The 17,923-nt window shown below is 44.1% G+C and overlaps 1 protein-coding gene across 1 annotated transcript in view; it reads left to right on the top strand.

The window, feature by feature from the left end:
- The window catches only part of LOC137437425 (neurobeachin), a 677,671-nt gene that overhangs the window by 585,665 nt on the left and 74,083 nt on the right, over positions 1-17,923 (top strand). Inside the window, exons 45-48 of the mRNA XM_078766839.1 lie at positions 1,080-1,220; positions 1,488-1,607; positions 7,920-8,072; positions 8,268-8,435. Of these exons, the coding sequence (XP_078622965.1) occupies positions 1,080-1,220; positions 1,488-1,607; positions 7,920-8,072; positions 8,268-8,435 (582 nt within the window). The remainder of the gene's footprint in view (positions 1-1,079; positions 1,221-1,487; positions 1,608-7,919; positions 8,073-8,267; positions 8,436-17,923) is intronic.

The raw sequence follows: 17,923 nt of genomic DNA, 5'->3' as shown, positions 1-17,923 counted from the left end.
TATACAGGGTGAGTCAATGGAATGTGACGGTTTTTAAAGCGTTATTGTGGAGAACTGGGTTGAAAAAAAGCAAAACGCTTTCAGTTGAAAAACAGCAGTACAATGCAATTTATTAATCTGTACTGATTTTTTTTTAATGTCATCTTTTAAGTGGCCTCCACCAAAACAGATACATTCATGTAATCTAGACCTGAAATCCTCCATAACCCGTCGCAATAAACCTGTGTCAATTGCTCGAATTAATTCAGTGATGCGTTGTTTCAATGACATGATGGTGCAAGGTTTGGTGGCATAAACTTTGGACTTAAAGTATCCCCAAGTTGTTGACGAACCCGAAGAGGTGAAAATGCTCCTCGTCCGACATAATTAATTTGTGCAAAACAGCTGGATTTTCATTAAAAAATGTCCATGAACTGCTTACAAAATTCCAGTCGAGCCACGATTGAATTTAAATTTCATAGGGATGAAATTGGAGGTCTTTGTGCAGAATACGGCAAACACTCGTGACCGATATGTTCAACGCAGCCGATTGACGCCAGAGTGAGTTGGACTCCGCAACACCGCTTCCCTAACTCTCCCAATGTTCTCCGTTCGTACACTGCCAACAAAGTGTTCACAAACACTGCCGGTGTTATCGAATTTTTCCACCCACTTCAAAATAATGTTACGGGAGGGAATTCTACCGTTCCGTGCAACACCAAACTCACGTCTAAATCCTCTCTGCACCTGCACTACCGATTTGCATTCAGAAAATGCCCTTACTTTGCCCTTATTAAACCACGTTTGAGGCGTTGTGGCACCGACCAGTTCTCCATACTGTATCTCGCAACACTGACAGGAGAAACTGCGTAACGTTCAGATCACATGACACACAAGGTTTCCCCCACCACAGTGTGCCTTTAGCTGCAGCTGCTTTCTGAAAACCGTCACATTCCATTGACTCTCCCTGTAGTAGTATTTTCCTGATTAGTATGGCCAAACTAATAACAAAATTGGAGTTATATCTGAAAATCACTTTCAAGATGGTTGTGCTTCTCAAAGGGTTAATACAATCTCTCCATTCTTGTTTCTTTCTTCAGCCAATTGGAGCACTGAACCCAAAGCGAGCAGCATTCTTTGTTGAGCACTTTGAGACTTGGGATGATGAGCAGATTCCAGCATTCCACTATGGAACACACTACTCAAATGCCAACTTTACACTCAGTTGGCTTCTTCGCATTGTATGTGCTGAGTTATTAAAGTGCATCATGTATCAATGTTCATGTATTTCGAATTGTGCTCATATCCCACCTCATATGCCATATTTTTTTTGTTATTTCCATCAAAATACATTTCATTTATTACATTTCATTTGGTGGGTGGATAATATTCCTAATTATAATGTGCTAATTGCAATCATCATACCATTGTTTTAATGGTATTAGAAAAGGTTCAATGTGTCAGGTTTACATGCACACTCTGAATACCACTGCCTTTGGCCAGCACAGGAGCCTTTCACCACCTTCTTCCTCAACATGCAAGATGGGAAATTTGATCACCCTGACCGTGCATTCTCCTCTGTCGTGCGAGCCTGGCAAAACTGTCAGCGAGACACATCTGACGTGAAGGTCAAATGCACTCATTTATTCTTGCACTTTGCTCCTTCTGCCTTAATATTCTTTATGATGCATACCTTGCACATTAAGTTGTTGTTCATGATTTATTTTCCATAACTTTGAGTGTAATGTAAAATCCACTGCCCTAATCGCTAATGCATTTGAGGCAGCACAGACAACGTAATGTCTGCTGGCTTGGATATAAATACACTAAAACTAAAATATACAAGGTAATACTTCCAGAACTTGGTGAACTCACAAGGATACAATTTAAACAATAACATATGGAGAAGCAAATCTTCAATCTTCAAGTCTTTCCACAGATATATCAATGGGATTCAAGTCTAGGCTTTGGCGGGGCCACTCAAGGACTTTCACGTTATTGTCCTGAAGCCATTCTAGTGTTGCTTTGGCTCTTTGTTTGGGGTCATTGTCCTGTTGGAACGTAAATCTTCGCTGCAGTCTAAGATCTTTTGCACTCTGAGGCAGTTTATCCTCAAGGATTTGCCTGTGTTTGGCTCCATTCATTGTTCCCTCTATCCTTACAAGTCTCCCAGTCCCTGCCACAGAAAATCATCCCCATAGCATGATGCTGCCACCACCATGGTAGGCATGGTGTTAAATGGTTGATGAGCTGTGCTTCATTTCCATCTGACTTCACAGTTTGTATTCAGGCCAAAGAGTTCAATTTTCATCTCATCAGCCCACAGAATATTTTACCTAATGCTCTCAGTCTTTCACGTGCCATTTTGAAAACTCAAGGTGTGCTGTCATGTGACTTTTTCTCAGGAGTGGCTTCTGTTGGGCCACTCTCCCATAAAGCCTCGATTTGGGAAGTGCTGCAGCGACTGTTGTACATCCGGCAAGTTCTCCCATCTCAGCCAAGGAACTCCGTTGTTCTGTCAGAGTGATCATTGGGTTCTTGGTCACCTCCCTGATCAAGGTCCTTCTTGCCCGGTTGCTCAGTTTGGTCAGATGGCCAGCTCTAGGAAAAGTCTGGATAGTTCCATGTTCTTTCCATTTCCTAATGATGGAGCTCTCTGTGCTCTTGGGAACTTTCAACACGAGAATTTTTTTTATACCCTTCCCCAGATGTATACCTCCTATACTACTACCATACAATATACTATATACTTCACATTACTATATACTATATACTGAATACTATACTACTACTATATACTATAATATATACTAAATACTATATACTATATACTCCTCCTCTATACTATGCCTCCTCACAATTTTATCTCAAAGTCCTACGGACAATTCCTTGGACTTCATGGTAGAGTTTCTGCTCTCACATGCACTGTCAACTGTGTGACCATATATTGTGCGTTCCTGGCTGCACGAAGGCAAGAGCAAAACATCTTAGTTATTTTAATTTGTAGTAAAAATATATTGTGAGGGACATTACCTCTGGATAACTCTGATCAAAATAACAAAAAAGGTGTGTTTGTTTCTAAAACATGTCCAATCAATTGAATTGGCCACATGTGGACTCCAATCAAGTTGATTGATTTTATTTTACAAGATAAGAGACATCTCAAGGGTGATCAAAGGAAATTGGATGCACCGAAGCTCAATTTGGAGTGTCATATAAAAGGGCTTGAATACTTCTTAACTGAAGAAATTTCAGCTTTTCATATTTAATTATTTTGTAAAAATTTCTTTCAAAAAAAATGCCAATTTGATATTATGGGTTATTTATTATGTGTATATCAGTGACAAAAAACTTCAATTTAATCAATTTTAAATTCAAGCTGCAACAACAAAATGTGAAAAGCGTCAAGGGGTGTGAATACTTTCTGAAGGCACTGTACAAGGAGAGAGAACAATCAAGCGGCATATATGTACAACAATTATTCACAGCACGTATACTTTCCAATATTATCCTCTACGTGACATATCCACCTTCGGAACCTTTTCAGTGACTTAGCACTCTACAGTATGCTGGCACCATGTACCCAGTGTGGAAGGGAGAGGATGAGTGATTGGCAAGTAGGATGAGATGAGGACAGAGAGAGATAGATGGTAGCAGGATGGACCCATACACACCTCACAGTTGTTGATCCTGGATCCCGTTCGTCCTGACTGAAACCGGAACCCTCCGCGCTCCGCCCCGCTCCTACTTCTCGTACAGCCGCAGCTCCAGAGTTTATCCATGGGCCGGTGACATCACTCGCAGATCGTCTTTAATGCCTTGGCGGGACACCCGAGTGAAGTATATGAGGTGGAGGATCCAGCTTCGCAGCTTGCAGACATGGTGAAGGTGAAGGTGCCCAAGGGCAGAAGGCAAAGAAATAAGGAAGATAAAGAAAGGACAGAAACAGAAGATGCAGGAAAGAATGAATAATGAAGAAAAAAGTGTGAAGCAAATTCGTGAGTGGCGAGAAATGAACTGATGAGAACGTAGCTATCGAGTCGCTCCAGAGTTAATCACAAAAATCACTCAAAAGCCTGAAAGAAAGAAACAAGAATGAGTGAACAAAGGATTTAAAGGACCCTGACACTCGTGTAAATAAGAACCAAGCAGCCCAACAGAGTCCGGAAACCCTCTCAAACTCCGAATCTCCACGTCTCTGGATGTGCGAATCTCTGAGCCTCAGTCTTTCTCCCCCTTTCTTCAGAGTCTCTGGAGTCTCCGGATCTGAGAATGTCTGAGCCTCTCGATCTTTTGGCCCATTTTTATTAGAGGCTCTCCGCTCTGCCTTTTATAGATCCTCAAGCCCTACTTCTCTCAAGCCTCGCCCCTCCTATCGTCCATGGGAGGAGCCACCTTGACCTTGGATTGTGGCGCGATATATTGTCAGGTGTTCATGGAATCTGTTCAAAGCGGTTCCAGGTGTATCTGTGAGGAAAATGTGCTCGTGATGCTGTGACATGGGGCCAATAGTTTGTTGAAAATAATGTAGAATAAGAAAAATGTCATATGGGATTTGTACAGGACAATCGCTTTGTGAGAATGGTGAGATTATCATAAAACAGTGAGAGCTGTGCATATCACCAAACTGTACACGTCACTCTGCTATACACGTCACGACCCGAAAAAGTAAAGAGGACAGGAGGAACAATCTGAATTTTTTTCCACAGATGGAATCTTTTCTCAGTTTGAAAAATATGAGTACAAATGCAGAATTTTTTTTAAACTTGATTGGTGGAGCTTGTCAATAATTATGTACCATGTAATAATATAATAATCTAAAGTGATAAAATAGAATGTGAAGCCCCTGTCGTGGAAGTATGTACACGAATATAATGGAATGTCCACACCTCTATGGCAATGCATTATTTAATCCAAAGGAGAAAGCTCACTCGATTGTAAAAAAAAAAGAAGGTTACAACACAGGACGTGATGATTATTTGGAATTTGTTGATCTGTGTACTGTATTCATTGATGGTGAAGTAGCTGAACATCAAATAACCTTCAAGCGTCCTGGTGCACTGCATAAAGCCAGATGGATGGCAAAGCTCCTCTACTCAATCAAATTATGTCTCTTCGAAAAACAAATCGCTGATCTTCCAGCAGGTACAATTACCACAGAAAAACAAGTGCCAAAGATCAGAGAATTTGTCACGTTTGTCACTCTAGTATACAGCTCCTGGTGGATGACATGTACCTCTGTCACCGATGCCCCATGGAATGACCTGCAGCTCATCTCCAAACTGAAACAGTATGAAGCTGTCAATGCTGGAATCTCAAGAAGTGCCCTGAAAGCCTTCAAACGACATCTCTGGTACCTCACAGAAGAGATGGTTCCACTTGCCCTCTTCAGCTCAGTTGTTCCTCATGACCATCGCCGTGCTCTGGCAGACAGACTTCTGGAGGTTCAGACAGATTTTCCAGTAACCAACCCACAAGGACGGTTTGGTACTGGGTTTGGAAAGCCCAGATTTCCTGATGACTTGACTGAGAAGACCACTCTGGCTGATTTTGTTGGACCAGATTCATGGTACCTATTTCATCATCTGAAGCTTGACTGGGCATTTCTAGTTACCGATGTTCAAGAATGGACTAACTCTGCAGCCTACCAGACATCATGGACTAATGTTGAAGCCTTGAATGTGGTGAATGACTCTGCAGAAAGGGGAGTTAAGCTTAGCTCTGACTTCCTTTCAGCAGCCAGAAGTGAAGACCACTACCAAAATGTGCTACAAGTTGTTGAGCACAACCGCAAGGAGAAACCGAATCTTCGAAAGCGAGCAGCTCAAGACTAAACTGTCAGAAATATCCATGAAAACTACAGTATCTTTGTTTTGTTTCTATTTTCATGTTCATCCATAGTCAGATGTACTCGTATTAAGATGATAAATGCTAAGATTGTGTATATATGATTCTACAGTAATAAAAATTATATCATTCTGGTATCTATAATACATATGATTATACCAATAAAATCATGATTTTGACTATTTGTGTATAAGTGAATTATATCCCTATCCATATGATGATTATATATTGCTACAGAGCACAATAATACCTTTCCAAAGAGCTATTGTATGTAGCAATCGGTCAATCCTTTCATTTTTATTTATGGGCCTCAAAACAGCTGCGTGTCAAATTTCTGACTCTGATACTACCGACTCAAAATCTAATTTGCTGAGGTGGACCCAGAAGATGATATCAAAACCTTACCAAATTTTGCATAGGAACTATATTTTATGACTGGAACAAAATGAAATTGGGGACAGATTGTTTTCTTGACATAGGGGCATTTGATGCACCCTAGTAGGTATGCTTTGAGAAGTCAGGCTGCAACGAGTAGGTATGCTTTGAGAAGTCAGGCTGCAACGAGTAGGTATGCTTTCAGAAGTCAGGCTGCAGCGAGTCGGTATGCTTTGAGAAGTCAGGCTGCAACGAGTAGGTATGCTTTGAGAAGTCAGGCTGCAACGAGTAGGTATGCTTTGAGAAGTCAGGCTGCAACGAGTAGGTATGCTTTCAGAAGTCAGGCTGCAGCGAGTCGGTATGCTTTGAGAAGTCAGGCTGCAACGAGTAGGTATGCTTTGAGAAGTCAGGCTGAAACGAGTAGGTATGCTTTGAGAAGTCAGGCTGAAACGAGTAGGTATGCTTTGAGAAGTCAGGCTGAAACAAGTAGGTATGCTTTGAGAAGCCAGGCTGAAACGAGTAGGTATGCTTTGAGAAGTCAGGCTGAAACGAGTAGGTATGCTTTGAGAAGCCAGGCTGAAACAAGTAGGTATGCTTTGAGAAGTCAGGCTGAAACGAGTAGGTATGCTTTGAGAAGTCAGGCTGAAACGAGTAGGTATGCTTTGAGAAGTCAGGCTGAAACGAGTAGGTATGCTTTGAGAAGTCAGGCTGAAATGAGTAGGTATGCTTTGAGAGGTCAGGCTGAAACGAGTAGGTATGCTTTGAGAAGTCAGGCTGAAACGAGTAGGTATGCTTTGAGAAGTCAGGCTGAAACGAGTAGGTATGCTTTGAGAAGTCAGGCTGAAACGAGTAGGTATGCTTTGAGAAGTCAGGCTGAAACGAGTAGGTATGCTTTGAGAAGTCAGGCTGAAACGAGTAGGTATGCTTTGAGAAGTCAGGCTGAAATGAGTAGGGATGCTTTGAGAGGTCAGGCTGCAACGAGTAGGTATGCTTTGAGAAGTCAGGCTGAAACGAGTAGGTATGCTTTGAGAGGTCAGGCTGACTGATGAGGGTCAGGAAGGTCACCAATTGGAGCCGAGGAGGCCTCCTCTTGGGTATAGTGTTCCATCTGGCAAGCATTCCCATTGTAGGTCACAGCGAGGAGGAGAGGTGGAGGAAATGGTGCACACATCGTATTAATCTCAGAGGGGAGATTCTTGTTTAGTTCGGTCATGAGAATAGCTGAGTTTGCAGCTTTCCAGAGTTCCCTAAAGGGTGTTTTATTTCTACCTTGGATAAGTCATTAATACAGCTCTTTCCACCTTATTATTTCCAGCATGATGAATACACAAGTTATATTGTTCATAATGCAGATTACTCACAGTATTATCATTGAACATAGCTTCACCTTTATTACTATTCCATATTTGTAAAGATTATATAATACTACTGTGCATATAATTAGTTTTACAGAACAACACTCATGTTTCTGTGTCTTCCTGCAATGACAGAGTACGAACAGATCAGCACTGAATACAAGTGATCACTTACTTATAAGGACAATTTATCATTTCAATCAACTCAGAAGTCCATAAGGACTTCCACACCTCCAAATAAAAAATAAACGTTGATTTAAAAAATCTAAAGAATCAAACATAATGATTGCAAGATGATAATGTTAAATTAAGAATGAATAAACAAATTGGAGGGGGATAGTAAATGGACTCTTTTTTTTGCAGGAGCTCATTCCGGAGTTTTACTACCTTCCTGAGATGTTTGTGAACAGCAACGGGTACAACCTGGGAATAACGACCGATGACGTTCCAGTTGTCGACGTGGTGCTGCCTCCCTGGGCCGGGAGCCCCGAGGAGTTTGTGCGAATCAATAGGATGGTGCGTGCTTACGGCAGAGAACGCACCTCCAGGATATGGGAGTACGTGGGAGATCTAATGGTTGTAGCTTATTCTAAAACCGCCGTCGTTATCTTTGCGGTCATGTTTGTTCCATTGTAAAATGTCGTCAGTGGGGCTGCAGCCATCACCTGGAGATGTTACTGACCGCATCAATACTTGCCGTTTAAATCATAGGCCTTGGAAAGCGAGTTTGTCTCGTGCCAATTGCATCAATGGGTGGATCTCGTGTTTGGCTATAAACAACGTGGCCCTGAAGCCACACGTGCTCTCAATGTTTTCTACTACCTCACCTATGAAGGTTCTGTGAGCCTTGAAACCATTTCTGATCTGCTGCTTCGTGAGGTTTGTGAAGACATCTCCACCTGTATCTTGACAATGTTACTGGGTAAGCTAATTTTTAACACTGACTGCTCATTTACTCCTTTAACACAGTAGTTTGCTTTTCCCACATGCCTGAATCTAATATGAGCTGGACTGCTCTAATTTACTGATTTAGAAGGCATTTTGTGGTTTGTTAAGAATCTCTTTAACTTTTTTCTATGGAAAACAAGTGTTCGTTAGATGCAAGTGATTTTCTTAGCAAACAACATTTGCGTGGAGGTTTCAGAGCTCTTTAAGGCAGAACACCATAAAGTGCTTCTTTTTCTTGTTTTCTTATTACCCTCGCCAGAGGAGAGTTGTGCTTGCATTTAAGAGGCAGTGAGAATCATTTTTGGGGAAAAGGGAGTGTTTCCAGAATGATGGGCATGTGCTAAATAGAAAGGGAGCAGTAAGGTTTGCAGTATGAATTGAGGAAGGAATTCAGGCGTTTTAGAGGAGTGTGGAGAGGCTATTAAGGAAGCAACTGATGACTGAATTGTGCTTGGTAAGGCCAGGCTTGAAAATATAATTTCAGAAAGGAAAAAGTTAAATATCTTCTTCCTCTTCTTCTTCTATCTTCTGTCTATTTTTTAAATTATCTTCTATCTATCTTCTGGTGTTGGCTTAGCGGTTAGGGTGCGGGTTGGGATCCTAGGATCCTGGGTTCGAATCCCGGTCGATCGCTGAATTAACGCCACGGGGGTTGACTCAGCCTGTCATCCTTCCGAAGTCGGCAAATTGAGTACCAGCTTGCTGGGATGAATGATCACGGTGTGTACCCCGATTTAGAATAGGTACACTGTATCCCTGCGCATCGTAAGAGTGCAACCAAGGGTTGGCGTCAGGAAGGGCATCCGGCCATAAAAACATTGCCTCAAACAGGGAACCATGATTGTCATGGGGCCTGCAAGGCTAACCCCCGCTCTAGCAGGGAAAATGGCCTTAAAACGATCATTCATATATATATATTATTATCTTCTATATATATAAAAGAAAGTTTTTGTTTGTTTGTTTGTCTGCACGCGTTAATCTCCTGAACGGTGAAAGATAGGAGGAAACCTCTAAAACAAAAAATGTCGGGACATGCCCCAGGAAGGTTATAGCCTAGGTGGTGAGGCCGGTCGAGGCCCACCTCTGCCGGGCTGGGCCCATTTCGCAATTAAAAGCTGAGCTGAATTTTAGCAGTCAATCTTCTATGGCGGTGAGTAAAAGCTGAATTATAGTAGTAAATTCATTCAAAAAGAACCAAAAATGTCGGGACGGGCCCTGGGAAGGTTATAGGCTAGGTGGTGAGGCCGGTCGAGGCCGCTTCGGCCGGGCTGGGCCCATTTCGCAATTAAAAGCTGAGCTGAATTATAGTAGTCAATCTTCTACGGCCACGAGTAAAAGCTGAATTATAGTAGTAAATTCATTCAAAAAGAACACAGGCAACGCCGGGTGCTTTCGGCTAGTATATACAGACTTGGCATTTAATATGGAATATTTTTTTTGTGGGGGTGAACTTACTTTTCAAGATGACTTAGAACCAAAAGTTCATTGGAATTATGTTGAAATTATTCTAGATTTTGTTAATTTGACCTTTAGAAGAAACAAAAACCACATTTGACATTTCGAAGCAAATAAATTGATCCTTGAAAGTGATGTAAACTGATATCGAACTCATTTCACGGACAGTACTGTGTTAAACTTCTGTGCGTTTTCCAGAAGTATCGCTTTATTTTGCACATTAGCCCAAATTATTTTTAACAAAAACAAAAGTTAAATTACGACTGGGATTACGGACAGTAAAATTACAGTTCAGTACTTCGTGTAACCCCCACGAGCATTCAGGAGAGCACGTACACGTTGAGGCATGCCGTTCATGAGATTTGCCAAGGTTTGGACAGGAATCGCTTGCCATGCAGTTACAATAGCCTGCTGCAATTCACACACAGAGGCAGGCTGCTGGTCCAAGTTGTCGATTTGACGCGTTAATTTTGCCCACAAGTTCTCTATCGGATTCATATCCGGGGACATGGCAGGCCACTCCATATGCTCTACGCCACGGTCAGCAAGAAAGTGTTGGATCATGCGAGCACGATGAGGCCATGCATTGTCATCTTGGAAGACAGTTTCCTCGAAAGGCTGTACGAACAAATGGAAGCAATGTTTCTTCCAGAATGGCCCTGTGCTTGAACTGGTTCAGGTTTCCATTCAGAACAACCAGGTCAGTTTTGCCCCCTGCATGAAAAGCAGCCCAAACGGTCACCCCACCACCTCCAGCTTGGACTCTTGGCACTATACAATCTTCGTTGTAGGCTTCATGCACTTGTCTGCGCACTCGGATGCGGCCATCTTGACGATAGACCAGAAATCTAGACTCGTCACTGAAGATCACGTGATTCCAGTGTCCTGGCTGCCATTGACCGTGCTCTCTGGCCCACTGCAATCGGCGCTGGCGGTGTTATCTGGTCAGACGTGGCTTTCTCAGGGGACGCCTGGCACGATATCCTGCTTGAACCAGTCATTGGTTGACTAGCCTTCTGGATACAGGCGCATTTGTCAGTTGCTGCCACTCAGCCCTAAGCCGATTAGCTGACTTGGTACGGCCATTGCGGACTAACTGGTGCAGCTGGCGATCATCCCTCCTTGTGGTTCTGCGGGGACGTCCTGGCCTCGGTATTGGAGTAGGGACACCCCTCTGAGCATTTCGTTTCAGGATCTTTGACACCTGACCTTGAGTGATGCCATACTGCCGAGCAATAGCACGCTGTTTCATGCCAGAATTTCGTAAAGCCACCACTAAATGACAAACAGCATTGTCGAGTTGACGGACCATCTCCAGGGGAAGCGGCAATAACTTTTGTAGACGTGCAGCTGTTGTTTTCCACTAATACAGAACGCAACAACCCTTATATACCCGATTGTGAAGCCAATCGTCAAATGTACCTGTCCGTACATTTTTTCACGCCACCTGTGATATAATCCTGTTATTGACTTCTTGCTGTGACAGACAATCAGTGACATGGTTCTTTTAACAAAGAAATCACCGAAGCGTAAAAGAAACTCACCAGATTGATATGCCGAGTTCAGAAAGTAAACTCAAATCAAGAAAAAAAAATATTCCATATTAAATGCCAAGTCTGTATATAAAAGAAAGTTTCTGTTTGTTTGTTTGTCTGCACGCGCTAATCTCCTGAACGGTGAAGGACAGGAGGAAACCTCTGAAACCAAAAATGTCGGGACGGGCCCCGAGAAGGTTATAGGCTAGGTGGTGAGGCCGGTCGAGGCCGCCTCGGCCGGGCTGGGCCCATTTCGCAATACGTCTTCTCCTTCTTTCAAAATTCTCTTTAAGTACAACTTATGCACTTAATAGGAATGTCTGACTGATTGCAACACATGCTTTCAAAATCCTCTCTCGCGGGGCCTGACAGAAGAAAGAACAAGGACAAGGAATATCTTGTTCCTTGTTCAAGAACAAGAACTAGCACATACTAACACAAAATCACTGTACACTAGCACATACTAACCCCAAATCACTGTACACTTGCACATACGAGCACATACAAACCCAAAAGTCACTGTACACTAGCTCATACTAACCCAAATGGCCCCGTGTACTCGAACATACCAATAAATTTATGAAGAACTAACAGGGTTATCTGCGTTGTCCGGTGCTGTTCTAATCCTGTTGCCATTCAAACCAAAAAAAAATTCTATATTTGTGGGGGCCGAAATCACTTCCCTACACCCAGTAAGTAATGGGGTCAGCGGGATCATTCAATACTATCTCTCACATATCTACAAAGGCTTAGGTTTCACATAGCTACAGATCGTAGAGCGATTTAAAAAAAAAAAAAAAAAATCAAAATATTTATATATATTTAATAAAATAAAATATTTAATAATTAAAAATTTTTTTTTTTTTTTTTGCCTAAAACACCACCTGGTACTCGCTGATGAACATCTGAAAGTTTGATGAATATCCATTCAGTCATCTCTGAGAAAAATCCTGACACACACAGACAGACAAATATCTCTCTTGCAGTTCAAACTATAGATTTATTAAGAAAGAAATTTTAATTTTACCTTTACAATAATTATTGAAAATGGCATCCACGTGCACGCATCCAAGCTTTCACACGTCCTTACATATTTGCTAAGACACGTATCCACTCGGCCTGGGAAATATTGTTGATGAAATTGGTGATGCCTTCCTGGAGTTCTTGAATACTGGGGGTGTTATGTTTATAAACAGCGCCTTTCATTGCTCCTCTGACACAAGTCTGGAGGTAAAAGGTCAGGGCATCGTGATGGCCAAATGCCTCTTTAAATGGCCAAATGTTTGTTTCTTCAGTGCTCTGTGTGTACGGGTGCACGAGACACCTGCTTGCTGTGACAACTTACGAACTGATTTCCTCAGGCTTCTTAATATATCAACCGAAATATTGATAACTTTCTCATCTGAAAGATAACGCTGAAGGCCTGCCAGGCTCAGGCGTCTGCAACTGAACCAGTCTAACAATAGTTGGAAATTAACTGCCATACAGTGTTATGATGATACAGTGTTATGATAGTGTTATGATGATACAGTGTTATAATGATAGTGTTATGATGATACAGTGTTATGATGATGCAGTGTTATGATGTTCACTGTCAGGAAATCTTTCTGCAAACCTCCGTCTTACCATCTCAGTATGTTCACCTGCACTACGAAACACATGTTCCACCAAAAAATATTGTGCCTAAAGTAGCATAACGATCTTGGAACAGAATCATCCACTTACTTCTCAAAAACAACTGGCTTACAACAATGCAAAGGGCTGACATGTTTCTGACGTAATACCCACGTCAAACGTCACATTGGCCATTTCTACATATTAACATCCAAGGTGCTTTGCTTGGTTTACATTGAATTTACAGAGGTGCACAGTGACTTTTAGGACACCTGTAGATAAGGAGGAGTATGTATCAAGGCTCCTCTCCCCCACCCCCCTAATACCAATGGACACCTATCGAAACTCGGACAATTACAGGAAGATTTATTAAGATTTTACATGCATATGGAAGAGGCCAGTGTATGGTGTATATACTGCACACAAAATAAAAAAGGAGACTTAAAAGATAAGAGGAAAGGCATAACAACTGAGGCTGCTTAGTAAGGGAAAAGCTATCTTCTTGCCCACCGAGCTTTGCCCAAGGTCAGAGCCTGAAAACTTCAATAACAGTATAAAGTTTAAATTGCAGGCCAGGCCTTGGTGCTGCCCGGCGTAATGCACAGCAGTTGCTTAGTGATGGACCAGAATGAATGAAATCCTCGACATATGGTATAGTTGCAGGAAGCGGGACATCGTTAAAATAGGAGAGTAAATGGAGGACAGGATAACAACAACAACAACAACAACATGCATTTTAAGGCCATTTTCCCTGCTAGAGCGGGGGTTAGCCTTGCGGTTCCCATGACAATCTTCTCCATTTTGCCCTATGTTCTGCATCTCCCCTTGTTAACCCCCTTGCACGCATTACTTCTTCCACCATCTTTAGCCAAGTCTTTCTCGGTCTTCCCCGTCCTCTACTTCCTTCTACATTCATTTCCATCACTCTTCTCAACCAGTCACTTTCATCCTTCCTCAACACGTGATCAAACCATCCCAACCTGTTCCTCTTCACAGCATCAATCACAGGCTCTTTTCCCATCATCTTTCGCAATTCATCATTTGTCTTCCTCTCTCTCAACGATACTCTGCACATCCACCGAACCATTCGCATTTCCACCCTTTCCAGCCTTCGTTGCTGCTCTACGTTCATTACCCATGTCTAGCTCCCATAAATCATAACACTTCTCACACATGCAGCATACGCCTTTCCCTTCAGCTTCAACGACAATCCCCTCCTCATCAGCACGCCACTCAGTTCCCGAAACTTCTTCCATGCACATCTCACTCTAGCAACCGTTGCCGAGTCTGATCCACCTTCTCCATTCAGCACGTCTCCGAGGTAACAAAATGTTTTCACACCTTCCAGCTTCACGCCGTCTCCAAGATCCAACTCAACATTTCCTCCATCTGCAGCTCCCTCTGTGCACACCTTACATTTGAATGTAGCTGCCACACTGGTTAATGACCCTCTCAGACCACTACATTTTTGATGAACCCACTCAGCGCACATTGTACATTGAATGGAGTTTACTCCGACACCCTTCCTGCACACAGCACAGGGCCACTTCCCAGTTCTTTCCACCTCACCACATGTTTTACCACTTGCCATCACCTTCGTCTTTCCGATATTCACATTCAAACCTTTTGTCTCCATACATTCCTTCCACTTGTTCATCTTTTCCTTCAGTCCATCCATACTTTCCGCAATCAACACCAGGTCATCTGCATACAACAACCACGGTAAACCCTCCTTTACGTTCTGAGCCAGCACCTCCATCACAGCTACAAATAGTAGTGGACTTAGTACCGACCCCTGATGCACTCCCACCTTCACCTCAAACTCACCACTGTTCCCGTCCTTCGTCCTTACAGCTGCGCGCGCTCTTTTGTACATTGCCATCACTACTCTGATCAACCATTCCTCCCCTCCTAACTTCCTCATTGCCCATGTCAATACTTTGCGTGGAACCCCATCAAATGCTTTCTCCAGATCAACAAACCCAAGAAACAACTTCTTCCTCTTCTCCATGTACTTCTCCTGCAACTGCCTCACAATAAAAAGCGTGTCTGTCGTTCCTCTTCCTGGCATAAATCCAAACTGCATTTCGTCGATCTTCACTTTCTTCCTTATACTCCTCTCCAACACCCTTTCCAATACCTTCATTCCATGCTTCATTAACTTTATCGCTCGGTATGAGCCACACTCCAGAGGGTCACCTTTCCCCTTGTATAGAGGGACGAGGGTACTCAGTTCCCAATCCACTGGAATGCAGCCTTCTTTCACCGCCAGATTACAGATCTCTGTCATTCTCTTCACACCCCAACTTCCTGCTGCCTTCAACATATCTCCCACAACTCCTGTCGGCCCTCCCGCTATTCTACTCTTCATTGCTTTTATCGCTTCCTCAACCTCCTTCTCAGTTATCTTCTCTGCCGGTCCTAAAACTGGGTTACTCTCTATGTTGCCATCCCATTCATTCTCTGTATTCAACAGCATTTCCATATATCTTTTCCATCTTCCTTTAATTCCATCTGGCTCCACAACGATTTGTCCCACTTCATCCTTCAAGCAACTCACCCCCATCACATCACACCTCTCTTTAGCTATCTGCTTTGAAATCCTGAATACTGCTCTCTGACCCTCTTCCGAATCCAAGCGTTCTCCGAACATTTTCCTACATGCCTCCTGCGCTTTTGCTACCTCTTTCTTTGCAGCCTTCTTGGCTGCCTTATAACTTTCATGCTCTGCTGTTTCTGCTCCCGTACCCTTCACCTTCTGCCACTCCTTGAACTTCTTCCTCTTCTCGTCAATCCTCTTTCCAACTTCATCATCCCACCACCATGTTTCCGAGTGCCTCGGTGGTCCTTTTGTCCATCCACATACCTCACCAACGGCTCCCAACAGACTAGCTTTCATTGACATCCAACCACTTTCAAGCTCAACCACATCATCCTCGACCCTACTCAGCCTCTCTTTTAATGCCTCCCTTACTGTCACCTCTTTCAACCTCCACACCTTCATTCTCGGTTGGTACTTCACCCGCCGAGCTCTCCTCACACCTTTCACCCTTATGTCGCAGACAACCAAGTGGTGCTGTGAAACAGCCTCCTCCCCCGGGATCACCTTTGTGTCCGGGAGGTGCCCCCTATCTCGCCTACGCACCATCAGGTCGTCAACGGTTGTCGTCGACCCACCTGACGTGTATGTAACAAGCCTATTATCCTCTTTCTGGAACTGAGTATTACAAATCAACAAATCAGCTCCATCAGCAAACTCCAAAATCCTTTCACCTTCTCCATTTCTCACACCATATCCGTAACCCCCATGAACTCCCTCAAAACCATCCATACTCCTTCCCACAATCCCACATGTCCATTTAGGTCTCCTCCTACCACAACAACTTCCTCATCTTTCACGTTTTACATCAGCTTCTCTATCGCACACCAGAACTTGTCCTTCTCTTCATCGCTCTGACGAAACTGCGGAGCATATCCCGAGATGGCGTTCACCAAGAGCTTTCCAATCATCATTTTCACCATCATCAACCTATCACTCACTCTAGTCACACTCACCACACTGTCTACAAACTCCTCAGAAAACAGGACACCAACACCATTCACGCCCTCCAGGCACCCTTGCCACACAAACTGGTATTTCTGTCCCTGCCTACCCTTCACCATTCTCACACCACTTCCCTTCCATCTCATCTCTTGCACACAACATATGCCCACTCTTCTTCTGACCAATACTTCCATCACTTCTCCTGATCTCCCTGTCATTGTTCCTACATTCCATGTCCCAAACCTCAGAAACCGATCTCCACTTCGGGCTGTACCCTGCCCATATGTAGTTGTAATTGTCATGGTTCTCTTTTTGAGGCAATGTTTTTTTGGCCGGATGCCCTTCCTGACGCCAACCCTCTTAGTCGTCTCTTACAACACGCAGGGATACGGTGTACCTATTCTAATCCAGGGTACACACTGGGGACATGCTCTAATAACTCCAATCGGGGGGAGGGGGAGGGGGCATCACGGCTGCGGGAGCCCCGTCAGCACCACGCCACGGCGGCCCGGTCAGCACCACGCCACGTCGGCCCGGTCAGCACCACGCCACGTCGGCCCGGTCAGCACCACACCACGTCGGCCCGGTCAGCACCACACCACGTCGGCCCGGTCAGCACCACACCACGTCGGCCCGGTCAGCACCACACCACGCCGGCCCGGTCAGCACCACGGCGGCCCGGTCAGCACCACACCACGGCGGCCCGGTCAGCACCACACCACGGCGGCCCGGTCAGCACCACACCACGGCGGCCCGGTCAGCACCACACCACGGCGGCCCGGTCAGCACCACACCACGGCGGCCCGGTCAGCACCACACCACGGCGGCCCGGTCAGCACCACACCACGTCGGCCCGGTCAGCACCACACCACGTCGGCCCGGCCAGCACCACGGCGGCCCGGTCAGCACCACACCCTTGGAAAGGATTTCGATGCTGTGGAGAGATCGAAGCAAGCCTCCTTGCTCGAGCGGACCGGAAGCGGATACCCTGCTGCCTTCAGGATAAGAAGGACAGGATAAGAAGGTTGCAAAAGCATAGGTGTTACTGCAAAGAGAAGGCCGAAGGTGAGCAATCATGTTAAAAGACAGAATTGCATTGAGATAAAGAGGTGACATTAATTAAGGAGGAATTAATGTAGAGTAGGCATGGAGAACCTCCAGCCCGCAGGACACGTTTCATCTGGGCCATATCGTGATATTTTCTTCAGCATTTATGTAGCTATTATCACTTCACTCAAGAACAAATTAAGAATAGGAACAAGTATTTCTCC

Source organism: Myxine glutinosa, chromosome 12 (assembly GCF_964187855.1).
Source record: "Myxine glutinosa chromosome 12, kmMyxGlut1.1, whole genome shotgun sequence".
Taxonomy (NCBI): domain Eukaryota; kingdom Metazoa; phylum Chordata; class Myxini; order Myxiniformes; family Myxinidae; genus Myxine; species Myxine glutinosa.
The sequence above is the reverse complement of the archived record's forward strand: the minus strand, read 5'-3'. Positions and strand labels throughout refer to the sequence as shown.